The sequence below is a fragment of the Eurosta solidaginis genome, chromosome 2 (genome assembly GCF_040869045.1).
Source record: "Eurosta solidaginis isolate ZX-2024a chromosome 2, ASM4086904v1, whole genome shotgun sequence".
NCBI classification, from domain to species: domain Eukaryota; kingdom Metazoa; phylum Arthropoda; class Insecta; order Diptera; family Tephritidae; genus Eurosta; species Eurosta solidaginis.
Window position 1 is genome coordinate 2699584 of NC_090320.1, and position 25466 is coordinate 2725049.

The 25466-nt window shown below is 34.1% G+C and overlaps 1 protein-coding gene across 1 annotated transcript in view; it reads right to left on the reverse strand.

The window, feature by feature from the left end:
* Positions 1-1636: 1636 nt before the first annotated feature.
* LOC137239114 (centaurin-gamma-1A-like) overlaps positions 1637-25466 on the reverse strand; it is a 455958-nt gene continuing 432128 nt past the window's right edge. The window contains exon 3 of the mRNA XM_067764054.1: positions 1637-1723. Coding sequence (XP_067620155.1) covers positions 1704-1723 — 20 coding nt within the window. The 3' untranslated portion in view covers positions 1637-1703. The remainder of the gene's footprint in view (positions 1724-25466) is intronic.

Sequence of the window (25466 nt, forward strand, 5' to 3'; positions counted from 1 at the left end):
GCGCATTAAAATGGGCATTGTCTGGCAGGATAACATAAAATGCAAGTTAAGTTCCAGGCAACTTTCATTTCTTATGCAGGAAGGACTAAATGGATTAAGGGTATTTTGAGAAAGGCAGTAAGTTGTATTCGATGAATTTGTATAAACATAAAAGAACTTGCAGTCGTGCGCAGTTAAAAGTTGCTGATGAGCTTTTGTTTGTTGAAAACCTTGAAATCAATTTAATAAAAAATAAAATAAATTAAATTAATCAGAAAACTGAAACTGTCGGAATAGCTTTAAGATTTGCTTCCTCTATGTATGAACACGAAAAGATTAAAAACTTGAAGTAAAATGTGTGGCAAATTTTGAAGGGAAAATTTTTTTGAACGTGTAATTCTGGTGCATTTGCTTATTTTTATGACCACTATTATCACTCAGACGCGGCTTAGCCGATTTCAATGAAGTTGTATATATTGATATTGTATTACAATCAAAAACTTTGGTGCTCGGAGTTGCTTTTTCAATGTTACCACATTTGTGGTTGAGCTTTTTTTAATTAAACGTGACTTGCCCATGTGTTAAGTAAACATAATTTATTTTTAGTTTTATTTCAATAAAAAAATCTTCGTGTGGTTGCCACATAATATTTTTTTGATTAATTTCAATATTTGCACGTACGCAGGTATCTCGAAAAAAACTTGACTCATTTGAGGCAGAGTTTGTTTGTAGGCAACACGCTACGTTCTAATGATCTTCATTAATGTTTTTCTTCTAAGGCTATTTTGCAAGGTTGCCACCTGTTTGAAGTTACAAGAATATTAATAAGATATGCTATGGATGTCAAACGATAGGTATTTTAAGCTGCGTCGTAAAAGAAATGTACTTAGGGTTGCCGCCTAACCTTATATTAAATGTGCCTTTCTATATTATTTTATGGGTAGCACAATACATTCAAAGCTGCCCTACTTGGATGTTGCTAGTTAGGAAGTTTTTACAAGATGGCCACGTAATTTAACTTTTTTAAATTAAATATGATATGCCAAAGCCAATCTCCCGAAATGGTTATTTTCCGTATTATAATTATTTCCGAGTAATATTGCCAATTTTTGGCAATGCCACCAGGAAGTTTTTCAGTGTTGCCACCTATTGTTATGTTTTCTAAGAAGAAATTGGTTATGGAAATTTTTCTATGTAGAAGTCCAACCTAACTTCATAACATTTAATCCTTTGTATATCTGCTAATATCTCAAAAACGTCTTTATCCCCTTGGATGAAGTTGTGTATTTAGGTAGCACGCAACATTCAACCCTATTTAATTTGTAGGTATAGCTATTTCATGTCCTTACATGATTCCCACTTTTTGGGAATTAAAAAAATGAGCATGCCAATATGAATATCAAAAGAAACGCATTTTCCACAGTTGCTACAAAATATAATTAGGAAGGGCTGCCACCCAATCTCAATCTATCTCGTGAAACCATATGATTTCTGAGTAAAATATAATTCACGTCGACCTGAGCTTGATCATCCAGGAACTATGACTGAAAATGAAATCATTTGAGTGACTAAAAAAATATGAGAAATTAAGTTTATAATTACATACAGTAAACAAAATATTAGCAATGATAGAAATGAAAATTGCGACGCCGCTTTTAATAAAATATAAATGCGTAATTAAAATCGTAGCTTAATTGATCCATTATGATTTCTAGTAAAGTTAGTTACTGCATTGACACAATGACTAATATCAAGAAAAATATGAAATATAAAAATAATGCATTTAAAACTTTTTTTGTTACAAGAAACCCCTGCCAGGCACAACGACTGAGGTCATGCAGTCTGTAATGTCTGAGTTGTCACTGTGTTCACAACGAATCTCCACCACATCTACATCGTCCAAGTGATGTCACTGCTGCATACCAGCATGAACTTACCTGAAATGAGTAAGAGCAGAAAAAGGTAAAAATAGATAAGTAATTAATTTATGCAAGTTGGCTTTGTGTTAAAAAGCCAATCAGGTGCGCAATAATAAATTAAAAAACACAAAAAAAAAACAATTAATTGCATGCAAGCAAGAAAATATTGCAGAAATACGTAAATAGAAAGTGGCACAGAAGCTAAATTTTAAGTTTTATTAATAACATAAGCTACAAATTTAATAAGTTTATGCCCAAGTGCTTAAGTGATTGCACGAAATGCGCGGAGAATGTAAATTAAAAATTTGCATAACATTTGTACATATATTTAAGAAAAAGGTTGGATGTAAACATCGCATGACTAATTTATCACATCACATCAAAATTCAAATCCCATTACAATACTTTCAATTGATAAAAGTGCAAAATTTGTCATTTAATACGTGTTCTAGTTTACTTAAATTGTAGGAATGCAGTACATAATCGTTTAAGTACAATTTATTGTTTCCATAAATACATTTTTCTTATTTTTCGTTGTTTTTTTTCTCGTTGAAACCGATAACCTTTTGAAATGGTTTTTAATCGAATTTACATTTTTATTGAATCAATAAAGAGTTTTGCAGGAAGAACACAAAACTACAATTTCGCGCCAATCGCCCGACAGATTGCAGAATTCTGTGGCCTAGGGAGTTGATGAATGCATCGTTGGCTGTGAAACGCAATGGACCACAATGCGGCATAAACAACAACAAAAACGCAAAACTTGAAATAAAAACAATAACAGCATAATGCAATGACATTTATTAGAGCAATAAAATATGATAAATCACCACAATGACAAGTGTACAAAAATATAATTATAAGTGGACGCATCTATCGGAACCATTCATGTATGTGCATTAGGGTGCATCACCAAACACATTTTTGCATTTTCCCATTGACATCTTGAGTTTCACTTTATTTTAAGATACAAAATTCAGAAAGTATTTTTGCTAGTGATACCATAAAAGCCACAAAAGTTGAAATCGCTGAAGATTTAGCTGGGCTATTCCAGTTTATATTTAACCATTTCCCGAAAAATGTCAAGTAAAGCATCGTAGATCTCTTGATTGGTTTATATATTGCCTGAAATACAAAAGTTCCGAAATGCCTGTGCTAAAGTATGCAACAACAACCATGAAAATCTTTCAGAACAACTTTTTCAAAGTGGGGCACCCTTGGCAAATTCCTTGAGTCTATTGCTGATGTGAAAAGCTTAACCGCGAAAATTCGTAGGTTACCCTCCAATTCATAGGAAAAGTTCAAAAGCAGCCTTTAAATATTGGAAGAGAAGCTCGGCCTAAATCTTATCGAGATTATTTTTGATTTTTATAAAGATTGAGGTTATCTAATGTACATTTGAGTATGCATATATATAAAAGGATGGATGATACGGCGATTGAACAAAGTGAAGCCAAAGACTCGACGGAGTTAGCATAATTGGTTGCTCGTTAGCTCCAGATAACTACTTGTCAATAAATATACTCGTATAGTAAAAAGTATTTTTGTAATCCATTTTCAAAAGCAAAGAGCTATTTGCGTGGTATCTTGCCAAAACAACGGACTCAAATCGGATCCCTACATTTAAATATTTTTATATAGATTAATTTTAAAAATGTTAAAAAATAACTTTCGCAATTTCATGGTACATGAAACGCAGCTGACTGTGAAAAAGCTATTACTGATACACGATTGTCAAACTCCTCTAAAACATTACAATATGTGCCTAAAAGTATTCACTGGTTATTTAAGTATCTTTGATACTGTCAGCAGTAGGCTTCCAATCTCGGGGAATCCAACTTTGATTTTGAGACTTCTGATGACTGTGCTGGAGCCATATTGATTTTAAGAATCCGGGTTAAAATTATCTGCATAAATGGCTGAAACAGTGATGGAATATTTGATACAATCGTACATACGGCGTGTGGAGGCCCTATTATCACTACCCTGACAGCAATCAACGACCCCAAAGAGGAATCAAATCATGGAATACCCGCAAATTTTTTAAATTTGTAATTATTATAATTTTATATTAGAAAATTTATATCGACCTATTCGCATGTGCATTATCGAAAGACATACTTAAAAAAGGTACTCGTTTTCTTATAATTTTTGGATTTTAAGCGAAGCTCAAATTTTTGTTGGGGTGTTTTTTAATTTTTTAATTTGAACATTTTAAAAATATTTTTCTTTGCCTCAAATATTATAATTTATTAAATTTTGATGAGCTCAAGGCAGTTTAAAAAATTTTAAACACAGTTTAAATGTTTGTATTTTTAATTTTATTTTTATTTGGTAGATATTTCGATCTCATTCTGAGATCATCTTCAGGAACTCTTAATAAATTATTTTTTAATTTGTTTATTAGACAAAGCTCTTGCGAAAATAAAAGCAACAAACAGGATCTAGCCCTTTTTAATATTCGCTTTGTAAAAAGTTATGGGAAAACGAATACGTTTCTCGAGCGAAGATGATGTATTTTGAAAAAGATCGGTATTTCATTCAGGAAAAAAGTCTTTCTCCTACAATTCGTCTTCGCAGTTAAGTAGTGTGTTCTACAATCTCTAAGTAGTAAAGTAATGTGCAGTGAAATAACTCCCATGAAATAACTCCCAATGAAACAAGTCCCAATAAAAATGTAATAACTCCCAACTTTAATAAATGAAATAACCCCAAAGAGGGAAATGAAATAACTCCCAATATTTGCCAGTTATTTCAGGTGCAGTGAAATAACTCCCAAATGAAATAACTCCCATGAAATAACTCCCTACGAAATAAGTCCCAATAAAAATGAAATAACTCCCAACTTTAATAAATGAAATAACTCCCAAAGAAGGAAATGAAATATTTTCCAGTTATTTCATAACGAAACCACAAGTCCCAAAAAAAAAATTAAATAACTCCGAAATGAAATAAGTCGCAAAAAAATTTTATAAATCCCAAATCAAAATTTGAAATGGTATCTTTATACTATATAATCAGTTACAATGAGATTTGAAAAGTACAGCAAACTATTATGTACATATGTAAAACTTACAATTACAAGAAAACTTGAATAGTGTCGTCGTAGTAAACGTAATTTATTTTAAAAAATCGCATTTTTTTTTATAAAATTAACATAGTTTATTAAAAGTAAAATATAAAAGGAACAAGTCTGCGTAGAACACCTTTCTGCATCGGCGGCCTTTGGCCGCGCTTATGCAGAAAGGTGTTCTACGCAGAATTACTGTGCATCGCGCGATTTTTTATTCCAAATTTTCTATTTTTTTCTAAAATAAATAAATAGAGTTGAATGAAAAAGGTCCATTTTCCCCGTTGGTACTATTTAAAAATTTTTCATTCGTTGGAACAATTTAAAGCATCTGGTACCACCAAGTAAGCAGTGAATTAGATAAAATGGCTGTTCGCGGAAAGTAAACAAATAAATCATTAAATTTTACAATAATACGCAAATTTAAACAAATGAAAATAGTTGATTGTGGTTTTATAAACATTATAAAATGTACTTATGTCTAAAATTCTTGTGAGTGTTCGTATGTAGATAAAAAGTGATAGTTATACCATGGTAACTTTAACTACTAATTACTAGTAAATTGTTAATAAAATAAAAATAAATGTAAGGCGCGATAACCTCCGAAGAGATCTAAGGCCGAGCTTCTCTTCCAATTTGCGTCGTGCTCCTATTGATTTTCCCTACAAATCGGCCGGACGGACCTACATGTTTTATGCCGACTCCGAACGGCATCTGCAAGGCAGATGAGTTTTCACTGAGAGCTTTTCATGGCAGAAATACACCCGGAGCGCTTGCCAAACACTGCCGAGGGGCGACCCCGCTTAGAAAAATTGTTTTCTAATTGAAAAACCTTATTTCTAAAATTTTGATGTTGCTTTGCCCGAGGTGTGAACCGAGGGCATACGGTGTGGTAGGCAGAGCACGCTACCATCACACCACGGTGGCCAATTAAATTAAATTAAAAATTACTTACTGATTCTCGTTGGGGAACTCCCTGAGAACCTATGTGCAAAATTTCAAAGTTCAAACCCCTTTGGTTTACGAATAAAACCAATTGGTCCCTTAATGTATAGCCGACCCATAGAAACTGTTAGAAGAACGTCAAAGTTTGATAAAATCAAAAAATTATGAAATAACTCCCAAAGAAATTTTATTGGGGATTATTTCATTTGGGAGTTATTTCCCAAAGAAATTTTATTAGGGATTATTTCATTTGGGAGTTATTTCATTATGAAATAATTACCAGCAAAAATTATGAAATAAGTCCCAATTTGTATGGAAAATATTTGGGAAATATTTCATTTTTTTGTTGGCAGTTATTGCATTTGGGAGGTCTTTCACTGCACCGTAAAGTAGAGCTATACGTGCTTTATATAGAAGAAAATTTAAAACATCCTTCGGGAAAAATTGTTGGAAATCAATGCGAATTTTGAGAGAATTATAACTTGTACTTTATCAGACTAAAATTGATTGGGCTACAAAACTGCTTAAAAAAATTACAAAAACTATAAACAAAAAGTTCGAAAATTTCGTAAACATTACCAAATTTCCGAAATTTTTCGAAAAGGTTTATGAGATTGATTTGCATAGTTTCATTTACAAAATTCATATCAGGTTTTCTTATCTTATCGAAAATTAAAAAAATCGGATCTTAATTGACGAAATTTGGTTAAAATTGATACTGATATTTGCCTATTCGCTACTGTAAGTACATACATATATGTATAAACAAAAAGTAGTATAGAATAAGGATTGACAAAACGTAGTAGAAAGAGAACCGCCAACAGCACGAATAGTGGGAAGCAGTAAAGCATCAAATCGTGCGTAGGTAATTCACCATTGGGGAAATGTGGCATGAAATTCGTCAACTCCAACGCTAGGAAAATATTATTTTGATATAATAAACACAACTTAAATATTTTTTAACGGTTTCAATAACTTTTTTTGTGAAATTTTAACGAAAACACCGCGGTAAGTTTGACAATTTCTGTTCCTGTCCGTCGTTGGTTATTCTCTATAAATTTACGTCTCTGTTCAAAGTAACTTTTTTCTTTACATAAAGTTACAACGATATGAATGCTCAGGTTGTATTAACCAAAATCACTCCAGCAACGGTGTTAAGAGATTTCATGTAATTATAGTAATTAAAGTTACCCGTGGATGTAAATGGTAAAGTGAAACTTTAGCGAGTCTAACAATTATATATAACAACAAAAAAATAAAAAATAAATTGTCTTCAACTAAAAAAAATGCGGGAAAGAGAATGGAAATTTAAATATTTTTGTATATTAATATTTATCTGTGCACATACTATTTTGTGTAATCTTGTTTCTCTGTTTGTTTGATGATTTAGCTTTTTTTGAATTTATGATTTATTTGCATTTTCACGCCACTTGTCGCATATACAAAATGAAAATTGTTGGAGTTTATTGGCTTCAGGTGCTGTGATCTGTCGTGATTTTGAAAAAAGACGGAGCTGCTTGCTTTCAAGTTACAATACAAACAATTGAAGTATTATTGAAGTATGGCTTATTTCATTGTTAATGAGTTGATAAACAATGAAAGGTATTAGGAACATGCATATTTACTTACATATGTACATATGTTACATGCAGTCATATTTAATTTACGTAAGATTTTGCTGTCATGTGATGTAAGGGGATGGACTTTCTTAACAACACCAACAACTTAAAAAGATAATGATCGCATATATAATTTAAACAATCATTTCGGCTTTGGATGAGCTTAAAAATTAGATTGAATGGCTAGTAATAAGTGAATCATCATATAAATTCCCAGTTATGTATGGATTTTTTCAGCGATGCTATAAAAACCAGCTCGCCGGTGATGTTCTGGTGGTGATAATTCTTAAAGAACTTTATTCGACATGATCCTTTAAGGGTCAAAAATTCTAGACCTAATAGGCCTGTCTCAGGGACCGCTCAACCGAGACTTCGCTGCATAAAGTGGTTCACTAGCTGGACTCGCTCCTAGAGAAAAGTCAGCTAACCCTGGCTGCATTCTTGCACATGGAGGGAGTCTTTAATAATGTTGTGCTGAAAGCAATACCTTTGGTATTGAAGATCCCATTTTACGCTGCAGCGTTTTGACTCCATATGACTTGTCATATCAACCAACCAATCCAATTAATCTAAAGCGACACAAGCCATCTAAATGTGTAAGCTTTATATGATCTAAATTCTAGAAGAATCTACGTTATCATATCGAATCATGACATTCAGTGTACCAATATGTGCAACAACCAATCGAACTCGTTGGCATGTAATAACTGGGGCTGCCATGAGCTTATGGTAGAAAGATGGTGATAAGGTTATTGTGCCTCTTCAAATTTTTCTGGTAATGTTTGACTGTGTGAAGTGCCCATCTTTACAATAAAACGCATTTATTGAAGTTGTAAAGTTCATCTTAATAACCAGCGATATCAAAAATCCCCATAAGTATGTTATGTAAATCATTTCTACTTTTTTCTTTTACTTAACTTTCTAGCAGTGCAAGAGGGGGAATTATCAATTTTGCAAATGCGTTGCTATCATCCAGATGGACTATTAAATTTCGATTGCACTTTTGCCTGCACATTTTTGGCACATCATCATAGTTTGGGCTTCCCAACTGCATTTCATTGTAATGTTTGCTATGACACTGTGACAGCAAGTTTTAGTCTATTTTTAGGCGTTTGCCATAGTTTAACGGCTCTAGTGAGGCACTGTTATAAAAACAATCGCAGTAAATAGTTTTTTTTTCTAAATCTAGAGATCTAGAGAACTAGAGATCTTTTCTGATATATGTAATGTTGTGCAACATGAGACGCAGCAGGCAAAAATTCGACAACCTCACCTACTATTGTTGTAAAACTTCACTCCAAATATGCACGCAGTAGACTATTCAAGTCAGTAGCTAAGTACTGTAAAGCAAAGAAAAGAGCTCTCACATTAAATGATATTGCTGTCGATAGTACTGCACACATCCACATACATGAAAGTCTCTCTAAAGCGAACCGTGAGATCATGCATTATGCTGCTCAGCCAAGGCGAAGAGGTGGTGTTATCCCAACAGCTTCTTCTTGATAATTTTCCATACAAAGCCTTGTAAAACAATATGTCAGTTAATCGAAATCAATGAAAATTTTCTTTTGACTTGATATTCTTCTGCACGGCGAATTGGTTGAATTCGCTTTGCCACCACCTGGTATGGATTCGCCTTACTGCTCAGGTAAAACGTCAAAAACATCTATCAGCAGCTTTCTCAATACGGTTTCAGGTGTTCGTTCGGAAAAGGGACGGGGAAGGGGCGATTCGAGTGAGTGAAAAGAGAAGCATTGACGAAATTGTCGGCACGGCATAAAAATTGTTAGTTCAATGTTTATGTTTATGTATGTTTATAATAATTACTTTTTAATGTTAGTACATTTTTGGAAGTTTCTTTCTGCCTCAATTTTTACACTTTTATTCTCTTCTTCTACTCTCTTCATTTGTTGGGAGTTACATAAAATGCCGGATTTTTGTTATCAGGTTCTCTTATACTTGCTTTTCTGTGATTTAAATTCTCAATATGTTTTTTGTTCTTGCCATTATTCTTCTTTCTTTCATTTTATATGTAGTTTTGGCAAATTTACATTGCATATGCTATTGTTTATTATTCTTGTTTTTGTTTGTTCTTTCCTTGGGCACATTCTGGTAATCATTTAACATGAATTTATCCAAATCATCTGGTAATATAAAGCTGATTTTAGACGTACTATGACTGCTTGCATATAAAATGAAAGGAAGAAGAATAATGGCAAGAACAAAAAATATATTGAGAATTTAAATCACAGAAAAGCAAGTAGAAGAGAACCTGATAACAAAAATCCGGCATTTTATGTAACTCCCAATAAATGAAGAGAGTAGAAGAAGAGAATAAAAGTGTAAAAATTGAGGCAGAAAGAAACTTACAAAAATGTACTAACATTAAAAAGTAATTATTATAAACATACATAAACATAAACATTGAACTAACAATTTTTATGCCGTGCCGACAATTTCGTCAATGCTTCTCTTTTCACTCACTCGAATCGCCCCTTCCCCGTCTCTTTTCCGAACGAACACCTGAAACCGTATTGAGAAAGCTGCTGATAGATGTTTTTGACGTTTTATCTGAGCAGCGAATCCATACCAGGTGGTGGCAAAGCGAATTCAACCAATTCGCCGTGCAGAAGAATGTCAAGTCAAAAGAAAATTTTCATTGATTTCGATTAACTGGTCTTAACGTGGTTCATTTTAATGCACGCAGCCTGAGCGCTGATAAAATGGACTATGTTAGATACATTTGTGATCAGTCTTCAATAGTATTATCTGTATCTCTGAGACCTGGTTTGGTGAACACATCAGTGATTTGCAGTATTGTATCAATAACTGTAATGTTATACTGCAAGAAATCGCTCAAAATCAAACTTCTTTCTAAATCTGAAAGTTGCGGTACAGAGTATATAGTTGCAGAGGTCTCGGACGGTTTAGCCAAAGTACTTGTGTGTATAATCTGAATAAATGTCAGTTGTTAGATGGTTTCTTTTCTGAACTAGCTGTTTATGTTACTAACTAACTTATATGTGGTGACCTCAGTGTCAATATACTTGTCAATGATTCCATTAGTGTCAAACTGCGTGACAAAATCTCAGCAGCAGGCCTAACTATAGCAAACAATGAAACTCCTACTAGATATGTGAGAAATGCTTGACCGAGCCTTTTAGATTATTTTGTTTCCTCTGACTTGACCCATATATTAAAATTTTACCAATTATTCTTTATATCAGACCATGATTTGCTTTTTGTATTTTCGATGTAGTGTTTGAACGTCCCCTTAGTGGTGTTGCATTCTCGTACCGTGACTTCCGTTCTGTAGACACCAGTTCACTGTTTTCTGATTGTAATGCTATTTGTTGGAATGAATGTTGGAACTACGAGTCGGTAGATGAAAAACTTGAATTCCTTAATAATAATTTGATTGCCCTTTTCGATCAACACGTCCCCCTCCGCACTACTAACATTATTAATAAATCTTGTCCTTGATTTAATATAAAAGTAAGCGCTGTGATTCGTAAACCTAATAAATTACATGCCAAGTGGAGAAGATCGAATACGAGAGCAGCGTGGCATGAGTATAAAATTGCACGAAATACAGCAACAACTGTGATTAGGCAAGCAAAAAACTGGTATTGTTAACAAATACTAAATCCTGCTCTCCCGTCTAGAAAACTATGGCACAACCTAAAGAAACTGCATGTCTATGGAAAAAATAACCAGCAGTGTGAAATTTACCCGAATGTCCTTAATGAGTTCTTTTCTTGTTCGGTAAACTCCATCAATATTACTATTGCTGATGAAATATCTGCGAACAATGTTAATCTAGAATTCGTTGAGTTTTTTTCTGTTAGTGAACATTATGTACAAAGGGCTGTATTGGAAATTAAGTCTGAGGCTGTTGGAAATGATGGTATATAATTGAAATTTGTCAAAATTGTGTTGCCGTATTAACTCATACAATTAATCATTGTTTCACAACTGCCTGCTTTCCAGAAGCCTGGAAAAAATAAATTATTTTGCCTATTGCAAAAAAACCCCCATGCGTCCATCCTTTGTAATTATAGACCAATAAGTATTCCGCCAGCTTTTTCTAAGGTATGCGAAAATCTGATGGCCAAACAGAGCACATTCAAAAAAATAAAATTTAAGAAAAAAAACTTTTTTAAAAATAAGCTTTTATTATTGGTATATAAAATTAACTCAAAAGTAAAAAATAAATTTACTGTAAAAAAACATATAACTTTAAAAGTTCATTGTAACCTTTAACGATAATTACTTTTTCGTCTGCGACAAAAAAATTCCATATTGTACATAATTATATATTTTTAACATTTAAACTTTACTCCTAAATTATTAAATCTTACAGTTTATATCACAGTTCTAATTGTTCTTGATATCACAATGTAACACGCTTTTATTAGTACAATTAGGACTGTGATATAAACTGTAAGATTTAATAATTTAGGTGTAAAGTTTTAATGTTAAAAATATATAATAATTAGTACAATATGGAATTTTTTTGTCGCAGACGAAAAAGTAATTATCGTTAAAGGTTACAATGAACTTTTAAAGTTATATGTTTCTTTACAGTAAATTTATTTTTTACTTTTTAGTTGATTTTATTAACCAACTAGCAGACCCGGCAGACGTTGTTCTGCCCTAAATTTGGCCTATCTGCATACATTTTAATAAGCTTTTTCCGTCTAACTGTGCCCTACCCCTCTACACTTTTCCCTAATCTTTTTATTCACCCCTCCCTCCGTATTTTTCGCTTCATCTCCATCTTCGTCTCATTCTATCTCTTTCTCAGTCTCCTTCTCTTTTTTCTCTTCTCTCAAGTGTTTCTCCTTCTTCTTCATCTCTTATTGCCAGTCCCAGAGGGTGGTATGTATTTTGTTCCAGTCCCACAGCGAGTCTCAGTCCCAGTCCCACTCCGAGTCTCAGTCTCAGTCCCAGTCCTAATCCCAGTCCCAGGCCGTCTTTGGTACGCTTCCCAGAAAAAAGCATCGTAAATACTAATATAGGTAAATTTATATACGAAATTTCAGGCAAATCGAATAGGACGTATGTAAATAGGTATGTGGGTATTATTAATTCTTGTCTTTATTTCGGCTTCGCATGCATATTTATCAGTTTTGCCAGGTTGATGCGACTAAATCGAATATCACAATGAACTTTAAAGCTCTCAGCAACAGTTTTCATTTGATATCCATAATACACGCACATTCTAGGGGTATCCGGGTCCATGTCTTGGGCTTTATCTCGAGACCTTAGTCACTCAGCGGTGTAAAACTTACTCTGTATTATAGCACACATCAGCAGCCTCAATTTGATACCCATAATATAAAAACACATTCTAGGTGTATCCGGGTCCACGTTTTGGTCTATATATCGAGGCCCTAGCCTCCCAGTTGTATGAAAATTATCCTGTACTATAGAAATCATCAACAGCTTTCATTTGATATCCATATTGTATAAACACATTCTAGGGGTACCCGGGTCCACGTTATGGGCTATATCTCGAGACCACAGCATCCCAGTTGTATGAAAATTATCCTGTACTATAGCACTCATCAATAGCTTTCATTTGACGTCCATATTGTATAAACACATTCTAGGGGTACCCGGGTCCACGTTATGGGCTATATCTCGAGACCCTATACTCCCAGTTGTATGAAAATTATCCTATACTATAGCACTCATAAACAGCTTTCTTTTGATATCGATATTGTATAAACACATTCTAGGGGTACCCGGGTCCACGTTTTGGGCTATATCTCGAGACCCTAGGCTCCCAGTTGTATGAAAATTATCCTGTACTATAGCACTCATCAACATCTTTCATTTGACATCCATATTGTATAAACACATTCTAGGGGTATCCGGGTCCACGTTTTGGCCTATATCTCGAGACCCTAGTCACCCAGGGGTATGCAAATTATCCTGTACTATAACACTCATCAACAGCTTACATTTGATATCCATATTGTATAAACACATTCTAGGGGTACCTCGGTCCACGTTTTGATCTCAAGACCCTAGATACGTAGCGAAAAAAAAGGTAGACGTTGGCCGATTCTCAGACCTACCCAATATGCTCACAAAATTTTATGAGAATCAGTTCAGCCGTTTCGGAGGAGTTCAGCCTCTAAAACCGTGACAGAAGAATTTTATATATTAGAAGAAGATAAAAAAAGCTTATTTTTAAAAAAGTTTGTTTTTCTTTAATTTTATTTTTTAGTTTTTAATTCGTTTTATTAACAAGTAATAGAAGCTAGTTTTTAGAAAAGCTTTTTCCTTAAATTAAATTTAAATATGATTTTTTTTTAATTTTTAGTAGGGTAAAATATTGCTTAAATTAGTTATGTAATCTTCACTTAGTTATTTGTAACGTTTCTCATCCTGTCCATTTCTTTCAATGCATCAACATTACAAGGTTTCTTCGAAATCAACTTGGAACAGTCAAGTTCTTCTATTCGAGTGTTAACTAATTTAAAATCATATTTTATTGTGACTTTGCCTATGTCGCGTTCAGTTTACAACTACTGATTGCAGATCTCTGCTCTGTTCCATCGCCAAAAATCTGTAAAACAAAATCAAGAGCGCAGAAAAGTATGCAACAAAAAGTATGCAACATTTAGAGATAACAGCTTAACTTCTACGTTTGTTGCATACACAAACAAGCCGAAGTTACCTGCGTTCTTGAGGACTTAGGCTTTTATTCCCTTGTGAATACAAATCTTTATCGATAACTCTGCTATCGATTAATTTATCGAATTCTCGCAAAGTAATATTGCATTGTCATCAGAGTTATACATGTGTGCAAACTTTCAGCTCAATCGGACACCGCAAGATTTGATTACAGACAACAGCCAAGTGAAAGTAAATAAAAGCTTATAATAACTTGCTTTCTCCATTGTAGTCTGGATTTAGGCCAAATCACAGCTGTGCTACTGCTATGGTAAAAATTTTAGATGATATTAGAATGCATTGCGACGTTGGAGATCTAACTATTCTCTGCCTCCTAGACTTCTCTAAAGCTTTTGACTCAGTAAACCATGTCCTGTTATGTTGGAAACTCAGGAGATTTTATGGGTTCTCTGAATGCTCCAGGAAACTCATGTTTAGTTATCTTACTGGAACATTTCAAAGAGTGAAAAGTGAGAATACATAATCAGAGTTTAAGGCTATTAAGGCAGGTGTCCCGCAGGCATCTATCCTTGGCCCGCTTTTGTTCAGTATATTTGTTAATGACGTTTTTTCTGTATGTCAATTCGTTAGTGTTCATGCGTATGCTGATGATATTCAATTATACCTTTCTGATCGTAATGGTCTTGTGGAAGATCTATGCTATAAAGTGAATAGTGTTTGTCTGCTGTGTTGTCCTGGGCGCGGAAGAATGATTTATGTTTGAACGCAGGAAAATCGTGTATCATGCATATTTCTAAAAGCGATATAAATCCAAGCGACATTCCGCCTGTGTGCATTGGTACATCTACCATTGTGATCACTGATAAAATAAGGAACCTCGGGTTTATAATAAATAATAAGCTTAGCTGCTGTGACCATATCAATAAATTAATTAGCAATGTCTATGTAATTCTGCATAGGTTAAGATTCTCTGCATCGTTTACCCCACAGGAAACACGCCGAAAACTCGCCCTCCAATTAATTGTACCCCATTTTACATATGCAGAAATAGTCTATAGCAAACTTGACTCACAATCTGTTAACAAGGTGAACGCAGCCTTCAATAATGTGACGAGGTATATTTATGGCATAAGTCGTTATAGTTATATATCACCATGGCGTGACAAAATTCTGGGCTGTAGCATTATGCAATATTTGGCCGCAAGAAACTGCATTTTCGTGTACAAGCTGTTAGAGTGGAAAACCCATAAATATCTGTATGACAAGCTTCAACTAACCAGATCTCAGAGACTCAATACCTTGGTAATTCCCAGACACAGTACACTAACATCCAGCCGAATGTTTTTCATTAGCGCTATCAAAATGTGGAACATGATTCTAGAAAATGTTAAAGCTCCTTTGAATAGACATAACTTTAAAACGGAAATATACAGATATTTTTTGTGATCTTGCCTTCTGACTACATACCACTTACTGCCAATATTTTCCTTTTTCCTTTCTCTCGTCTCCAATTTTCAAAACTTCGCCTACTATCTGTTTTATTTCCTATTTTCATTATTAAATTCTATTTTATTAGTATTAAGCGTTGCATTTTTTATATAAATTTGTTATTATTATGTTTTATTATTATTATTACTTTTCCAACTATTGTTAGAATAAGACAATATCCATTTGCTGATGTACATATAAAAGACCTATTAGTCTTAGTTGTACAAAAAAGAAAAAAATTCAAATTCTCTATCTATTTGCTTTAAAAAGTACGTTAACAAGGATGTTTTCGAGAAAATAACAATAATCAACATTTGCTTTGTATTTTTTATTTACAGATAGCTTAAAGGTTATTATTTTTGAATTCATTAAATTGAATTTCAAGTATGCACTTTTCTAAAAATAAATATTTACAAAGAAATCTACACTTGTGTACTATAAAACAATAATAGCGCATAAACATTTTGCAAAAATCCAACAAATTTTGAATTGCTTAAGTAATTATAAAATTTACTGTTTGCTGCACTTCAAGATGCTGATATTTCATTGATTTTGTAAATATCTCATGACTCTGTATATTGCAATTGCACACGCGAAGATTGCTCGTCAGTCAGTGCAATTAGTGCTTTTGATATTTTAGTACTTTCGTTGTACATTTCATCACAATTGACGTTACTCGTCTAGAGACCTTTCATCAAGCGCAGATAGAGATTATATCAGGCGATGGTCGTGTGAGTCTTTATACAGTGGAAATCAAAAATATTTGTACGATCATTTTTCTTGAACATTTTTGAAATTTTATAGGTAATAATAATAGATGACGTTAATTCTTTAACTATCATAATCAACTCTTACGACTCTTTGCAAAATTCGTAAAAAATGATCCCACTATTTCCCTGTTGTTGGCAAGATACCCAATGCGACAAGTACTTTCTCATGCCATATTACCATGCCCGTTATCTCTATAATGCTTCTTCCTTGGACATTTTCCAAGGCATTTAGTTTAAAATGTTGGAGATGTTGATAAAATGTGTACCCTGCAGTGTCTGTAGTGTGTCGCAGAATTCCGTTATGGTAAGGGCAAGGGTGTGATATTTCTCAATGTCCTTAGTTTGCTGAGTGAGGCAGGACGCCACCTCTAATGTCATGCCAATGTTAAAAGGGAATATATTTAGCGTGTAGAAGCTAAGGAGAACTACACGTTTATTTGACCCTTTTCTATAAAACTTAACATTTCTGTATGGGAACTATCTGAATATTTTGAGTATGCATTTAAATCAATTATATGTTGTATTCACGAGACCTTGGTTATCAGCATATCTGCTTACATGGGTATATTTTCAACACAGTTTACAAAAAAAAAATACACTGGACACGAATTATTTTTAGGCAGATAAGTTTATAATGAGCTGAAGTGAATACTTTAATTAGTTTTTAATAAAAATTGATCGATTTCGCAAACAATTGTTTGTGCAATATTGCATGCAAAAAAGTTGGTACACAGTCGTCTTTTAAATGAAGTCAATTTCTTCTTCCCTTCAATGCTGCGCTTGTTTAAAATTGAACATTTTGTTCAATTCCAACGACGTTTGTGAAATAAATGAAGTTATCTTATATATAAATAGACAAGATGAAAAAATGTGGAACCTTTTTCTGGTAAACTATAATTCTGAGGTATACAAATTATATATGTATTGATAGGAAATTTCGAGCTGCACTGTTATCCGTAAATAAAAAAAAAATGAAAAATTATTTTAATATAAAAAATTTAACATTAAAATCACACCACTACACATGCACTTATTCATACTATAGACACACTGTGTGTGTGTACTTGCTTTTTGTGTACTATGCTGAATCGTGAGCATGGCCGAGGAGTTGCTTTGTACACAATAAAAATTAAACAAAAATACATAGCTGATCATGCATAAAGTCTATTTCTTTTCTTTTCTTTGCTTTCCTTTCTTTTCCATTCTATTCTTTTATTTTCCGTTCCCTTGTTTTTATACTCAGTTGAGCAGAGCTCACAGAGTATATTAAGTTTGATTGGATAACGGTTGGTTGAACATATATAAAGGAATCGAGATAGATATAGACTTCCATATATCAAAATAATCAGGATCGAAAAAAAATTTGATTGAGCCATGTCCGTCCGTCCGTCCGTCCGTTAACACGATAACTTGAGTAAATTTTGAGGTATCTTGATGAAATTTGGTATGTAGGTTCCTGAGTACTCATCTCAGATCGCTATTTAAAATGAACGATATCGGACTATAACCACGCCCACTTTTTCGATATCGAAAATTTCGAAAAACCGAAAAAGTGCGATAATGCATTACAAAAGACAGCTAAAGCGACGAAACTTGGTAGATGAGTTGAAATTATGACGCAGAATAGAAAATTAGTAAAATTTTGGACAATGGGCGTGGCACCGCCCACTTTTAAAAGAAGGTAATTTAGAAGTTCTGCAAGCTGTAATTTGGCAGTTGTTGAAGATATCATGATGAAATTTGGCAGGAACGTTACTCCTATTACTATATGTACGCTTAATAAAAATTAGCAAAATCGGAGAAGGACCACGCCCACTTTTAAAAAAAATTTTTTTTGAAAGTCAAATTTTAGCAAAAAATTTAATATCTTTACAGTATATAAGTAAATTATGTCAAAATTCAATTCCAGTAATGATATGGTGCAACAAAATACAAAAATAAAACAAATTTTCAAAATAGGCGTGGCTCCGCCCTTTTTCATTTAATTTGTCTAGGATACTTTTAACGCCATAAGTCGGACAAAAATTAACCAATCCTTTTGAAATTTGGTAGGGGCATAGATTTTATGACGATAACTGTTTTCTGTGAAAATGGGCGAAATCTGTTGATGCCACACCCAGTTTTTATACACAGTCGTCCGTCTGTCCTTCCGCATGGCCGTTAACACGATAACTTGAGCAAAAATCGACATATCTTTAATGAACTTAGTTCACGTGCTTACTTGAACTCACTTTATCTTGGTATGAAAAACGAACGAAATCCGACTATGACCACGCCCACTTTTTCGATATCGAAAATTACGAAAAATGAAAAAAATGCCATAATTCTATACCAAACACGAAAAAAGGGATGAAACATGGTAAGGTAATTGGATTGTTTTATTGACGCGAAATATAACTTTAGAAAAAACTTTATAAAATGGTTGTAACACCTACCATATTAAGTAGAAGAAAATGAAAAAGTTCTGCAGGGCGAAATAAAAAACCCTTAAAATCTTGGCAGGTATTACATATATAAATAAATTAACGGTATCCAACAGATGATGTTCTGGGTCACTCTGGTCCACGTTTTGGTCGATTTCTGGAAAACGCCTTCACACCACTCCCTTTTAAAACTCTCATTAATACCTTTAATTTGATATCCATATCATACAAACTCATTCTAGAGTCACCCCTGTTTCACCTTTATGGCGATATCTCGAAAAGGCGGCCACCTATAGAACTAAGCCCCACGCCCTTTTAAAATACTGATTAACACCTTTCATTTGATACCCATATCGTACAAACATATTCTAAAGTCACCCCTGGTCCACCTTTATGGCGATATCTCGAAAAGGCGAACACCTATAGAACGAAGGCCCACTCCCTTTTAAAAATACTCATTAGCACCTTTCATTTGATACCCATATCGTACAAACAAAGTCTAGAGTCACCCCTGGTCCACCTTTATTGCGATACCTCGAAAAGGCGTCCACCTATAGAACTAAGGCCCACTCCCTTTTAAAATACTCATTAACTCCTTTCGTTTGATACCCATATTGCACAAACGAATTCTAGAGTCACCCCTGTCCCACCTTTATGGCGATTTCTCGAAACGGCGTCCACCTATGGAACTAAGGATTACTTACTTTTAAAATACTCATTAACACCTTTCTTTTGATACCCATATTGTACAAAGAAATTCTAGGGTCACCCCTGGTCCACCTTTATGGCGATATCTCGAAACGGCGTCCACCTATGGAACTAAGGATTACTCCCTTTTAAAATACCCATTAACACCTTTCATTTGATACCCATATCGTACAAACGCATTCTAGAGTCACCCCTGGCCCACCTTTATGGCTATATCTCGAAAAGGCGACAACGTATACAACAACCACCACTCCCTTTTAAAACCCTCATTTATACCTTTAATTTGATACCCATATCGTACAAACACATTCTAGAGTCACCACTGGTCCACCTTTATGGCGATATTTCGAAACGGCATCCACCTATAGAACTAAGGCCCACTCCCTTTTAAAATACTCATTAACAACATTCGTTTGATGCCCATATTGTACAAACAAATTCTAGGGTCACCCCTGATCCACCTTTGTGGCGATATCTCGAGACGGCGTCCACCTATGGAACTAAGGATTACTCCCTTTTAAAATACTCATTAACACCTTTCATTTGATACCCATAACGTACAAACGCATTCTAGAGTCAACCCTGATCCACCTTTATGGCTATATTCCTAAATGGCGTCCACCTATAGAACTATGGCCCACTCCCTCATAAAATACTCTTTAATGCCTTTCATTTGACACACATGTCATACAAACACATTCCAGGGTTTCCCTCGGTTCATTTTCCTACATGGTTATTTTCCCTTATGTTGTCACCATAGCTCTCAACTGAGTATGTAATGTTCGGTTACACCCGAACTTAACCTTCCTTACTTGTTTTCTTTGCTTTCCTTTCCTTTCCTTTCCTTTCATTTCGTTTCCTTTCCTTACCTTTTCTTTATTTTCCTTTCCTTTCTTTTAATTTTCTTTTTATTTCCTTTCTTTTCCTTTCCTTTCCATTCCTTTCCATTCCTCTACTTTTATTTTCTTTCATTTATTTTATTTTCATTTCCCTTCCATTTATTTTCCTTCCTTTCCTTTCCTTTCCTTTCTTTTCCTTTCCTTACCTTTCCTTTTCCTACCTTTTGTTTACGAGAAGCAGATTGATTAAATCATACCCTTCCTGCCAGAGCAATATAAAATTTCCCTATTTTGAGCTTACTTATTCATTATATTACCCATCGAATGTTCCTATTATTATATTAAAATGACAAATTATATTTCTTTTATTTTCATTTCCCTTTCATTGATTTTCCTTCCTTTCCTTTCCTTTCCTGTCCTTTCCTTTCCTGTGGTTGAATTTCAACCACTGGGCGAACTCTAGTTTTGATAAATTGTTAAGCTGGGAAGAATATTTGAACGATTTTTAGTTTTTCCAATTTTTTATTATCTTTTTTTTATCACTTTTCAGTGACATTTTGTTCTTTTAAATATGTAAATTAAAACAAAAACAATCGAGCAATGTAAACGTGTGAATAAATCTTTTGAAATAAAATGTTCATGCAAAATCTGGAAGAAAAGTACATACAGGAGCTGAAGTCCAAATTAGGCGTGTCATTTTATGCTAGATATGTGGATGACATAATATGCGTTTTAGCTAGTAATAACGAAGAGCTTGTACTGGAGTACCTCAACAAGCAGTACGGAAATATAAAATTTACAATGGAAACCGAGAAAGACGGAGGAATCAACTATCTAGACCTCACGATAAATATTGATAAAAAAGCCAAAAGATTTAACTATGACATATATAGAAATCCAACGGCCACCGACACAATAATACATAATACCTCAAATCACCTCCAACAGCATAAAAATACAGCATTAAGACATTTGGTACATAGATTTGAAAGAACCCCTCTTACACAAGAGGCACATAAGAGAGAGAACTTGAGGTCGCGAACTTAACATCGCTGCAAACAACGGCTATACAAAAAAAAAAAAAACACTAGTAGATAGGCTCAGAAGGACAAATGGAGAACCAAAAAGAAATAATGAAAAAGAAAATAATAACATCTGGACGACTATAACATATACTGGAAAAGCAATATATAAATGGGCAAATTTCTTTAAAAAATATAACATTAACGCAGCGTTCATAACATCGAACAATCTAGGGCGAAAACTAAGAACTAGCACGAACTTAGAAGATCCGTTTAGCAGCCACGGCGTATACAAGCTTACCTGCGGATGCCAAAATAGTTACATACGACAAACAGGGCGGCAAATAAGAACGAGGTTCAGAGAACATATTAGAGATTACAACAAAAAAATACAGAATCCAAACATTATACCAGAGTCTAACTTCGCGAATCACATGCTCGAGAATGAATGTTCCCCAGCAAACATCAATAAAACAGTTAGGGTTCTTCACATACAAGGAAAAGGGCGACGTCTCAACGTACTCGAAAACATGGAAATCTACAAGAAGAAAACATTCGGCGGTAGGATAATAAACGAACAGATAAACACAATTTCTGACACAATATTCGAGCCTTTAAAACTTGTTTACAAGAAACAAAGTAATCGCATAGGTACAACATACAAATAAACCCAAAACAATTAACGCACCAAAACAACAAACTCACAAAGAAGGTCAAACGACTAAAATTACGAATTTTTACCTGCCTCAGTCAGCCACACAAATCGATCAGTAGAAACCACCCTCAGTTCCGAACGAACACATATACATAACTAAATATACATAAGCATCAATTCTAACAATACCTGCTCATGTATCTACGAACTATAAATACAGGACAAACGACAACAACAGATCAGAACGAAAATCGACACTGATGATGGCACAACGCCGAAATCGTCTCAAAACCAAATATGACAAGGGATGACGGAAAATCGTTCCAATATACATCGACTGAATAAACTTTTTTGAAATCAACTTTTCTCATTCAACTACAATTGATTGCAAAACTGATAAAATTTTCAAATCAATCCTATTCCTTTTTTTGTCGTTGTTTTCTTTTCTCTTTAGTAACACTCCATACTTTCAAATAATTAAAAAAAATAAATTAAAAAAATTAGAAAAGTGGAGCGCATATTACTTGGATTGGAAAGTTGGTAGGAAAGGAGATATTATTAGTCAATCAATTGCGCTCCACCTTTATATATTTACTTCTCATAAAAATTTTTGCCATTTCTATATCAAAATTTAAAAATTAAAGTTTAGCAAGAATATGTCTATATAAGGAGACATTTTTCGCTGATTATTGTCCAGTTATATAAAGGAATGGCTTAAAATTTTTTTATTTTAATTTTATTTTCTCCTTTTCTTACATTTTCTCGGTGTCTTAACCTATCTGTTAAGTTTTACGCTTGTAGCTCAATGAGAACTGACATAAAAATCAATCCCAAAATTACATCCGTTCCGTTTGATTTTTCTAAATATCTCAGTCCGTGCGGCTCCTAGCGAAACTTTTTGTATTGTGTCATCGGCTGTCATCGATCTCTGAATTAAGCTCTAAATTTTTAGCCGCTAGCTCATCGAGAAGTTAGTTAAAACCCGGGTTAAAGTTTCCAAATTATTATCAAATTTTTTCGATCCGTGCGCCACCTAACAGAATTTTTTTCTCCTTTTGTTCCTTTGTCACGGTGTCTTAACCTGTCTCTGAGGTTTCATGTTTGTAGCTCATTGAGAAGTGGTTTTAAAATCGATATCAAAACACCAAATCTCCAAATTCTTATCTAAATATTTCGATCCGTGCGCCACCTAACGGATTTTTTAACATTTTGTTGTACGGTGTTCTAACCTATGTGTAAAGTTTCACGTTTGTATCTTTCAATGAGAAGTTATTTAAAAATCGATTGCGCGATTTGTATGAAAAGCGGACAAACATTCAACCGACCTAATATAAAGGAAAAAAAAAACAAGTAAGGAAAGCTAAGTTCGGGTGTAACCGAACATTACATACTCAGCTGAGAGCTTTAGAGACAAAATAAGGGAAAATCACCATTTAGCAAAATGAACCTCGGGTAACCCTGGAATGTGTTTGTATGACATAGGTTTCAAATAGAAGGTATTAGAGTATTTTAAAAGGGAGTGGGCCATAGTTCTATAGGTGGACGCCATTTCGGGATATCGCCATAAAGTGGACCAGGGGTGACTCTAGAATGTGTTTGTACGATATGGATATCAAATGAAAGGTGTTAATGAGTATTTTAAAAGGGAGTGGGCCTTAGTTCTATAGGTGGACGCCTTTTTGATATATCGCCATAAAGGTGGAGCAGAGGCGACTCTAGAATGTGTTTGTACGATATGGGTATCAAATACAAGGTGTTAATGAGTATTTTAAAAGGGAGTAGGACTTAGTTGTATATGTGAAGGCGTTTTCGACCAAAATGTGGACCAGGGTGACCCAGAACATCATCTGTCGGGTACTGCTTATTTATTTATATATGTAGTACCACGAACAGTATTCCTGCCAAGATTTCAAAGGCTTTTGATTTCGCCCTGCAGAACTTTTTCATTTTCTTCTACTTAATATGGTAGGTGTCACACCCATTTTGCAAAGGTTTTTCTTATATTTTGCGTCAATAAACCAATCCAATTACCGTGTTTAATCCCTTTTTTCATATTTGGTATAGAATTATGGCATTTTTTAAATTTTTCGTAATTTTCGATATCGAAAATGTGGGCGTGGTCATAGTCGGATTTCGGCCATTTTGTGTACCAATACAAAGTGAACTCAGATAAGTACGTGAACTGAGTTTAGTAAAGATATATCGATTTTTGCTCTAGTTATCGTGTTAACGGCCGATCGGAAGGACAGACGGTCGACTGTGTATAAAAACTGGGCGTGGCTTCAACAGATTTCGCCCATTTTCACAGAAAACAGTTAGCGTCCTAGAGCCTCTACCAAATTTCACAGGGATTGGTAAATTTTTGTTCGACTTATGGCATTAAAAGTATCCTAAACAAATTAAATGAAAAAGGGCGGAGCCACGCCCATTTTGAAATTTTCTTTTATTTTTGTATTTTGTTGCTCCATATCATTACTGGAGTTGAATGTTGACATAATTTACTTATATACTGTAAAGATGTTAACTTTTCTTCTAAAATTTGACTTTAAAAAAAATTTTTTTTAAAAAGTGGGCGTGGTCGTTCTCCGATTTTGCTATATTTTATTAAGCATATATATAGTAATAAGAGTAACGTTCCTGCCAAATTCCATCTTGATATCTTCAACGACTGCCAAATTACAGCTTGCAAAATTTTAAATTACCTTCTTTTAAAAGTGGGTCCTATTAAGGTGGCAGACACACTATAGCAAACAACAATATTATATATTAAATAATTTATACCTCATTTATTGGCAATTTAATACCGCAAAAAAAAATTTAAAGCTGCGTCCGGTTCCGAGAAACGGGAGTGTCTGCTAGCTTAAGACTCAAGCCAGCAGACACTTCGTGAAAACACGACCTACGACTTCCGAACGACTTGGATAATTGATATTACATTTATTGGCAATTTAGTACCGCAAAAAAAAATTTAAAGCTGCGTCCGGTTCCGAGAAACGGGAGTGTCTGCTAGCTTAAGACTCAAGCCAGCAGACACTTCGTGAAAACACGACCTACGACTTCCGAACGACTTGGATAATTGATATTACATTTATTCGCAATTTAGTACCGCAAAAAAAAATTTAAAGCTGCGTCCGGTTACGAGAAACGGGAGTGTCTGCTAGCTTAAGACTCAAGCCAGCATACACTTCGTGAAAACACGACCTACGACTTCCGAACGACTTGGATAATTGATATTACATTTATTGGCAATTTAGTACCGCAAAAAAAAATTTAAAGCTGCGTCCGGTTCCGAGAAACGGGAGTGTCTGCTAGCTTAAGACTCAAAGCCAGCAGACACTTCGTGAAAACACGACCTACGACTTCCGAACGACTTGGATAATT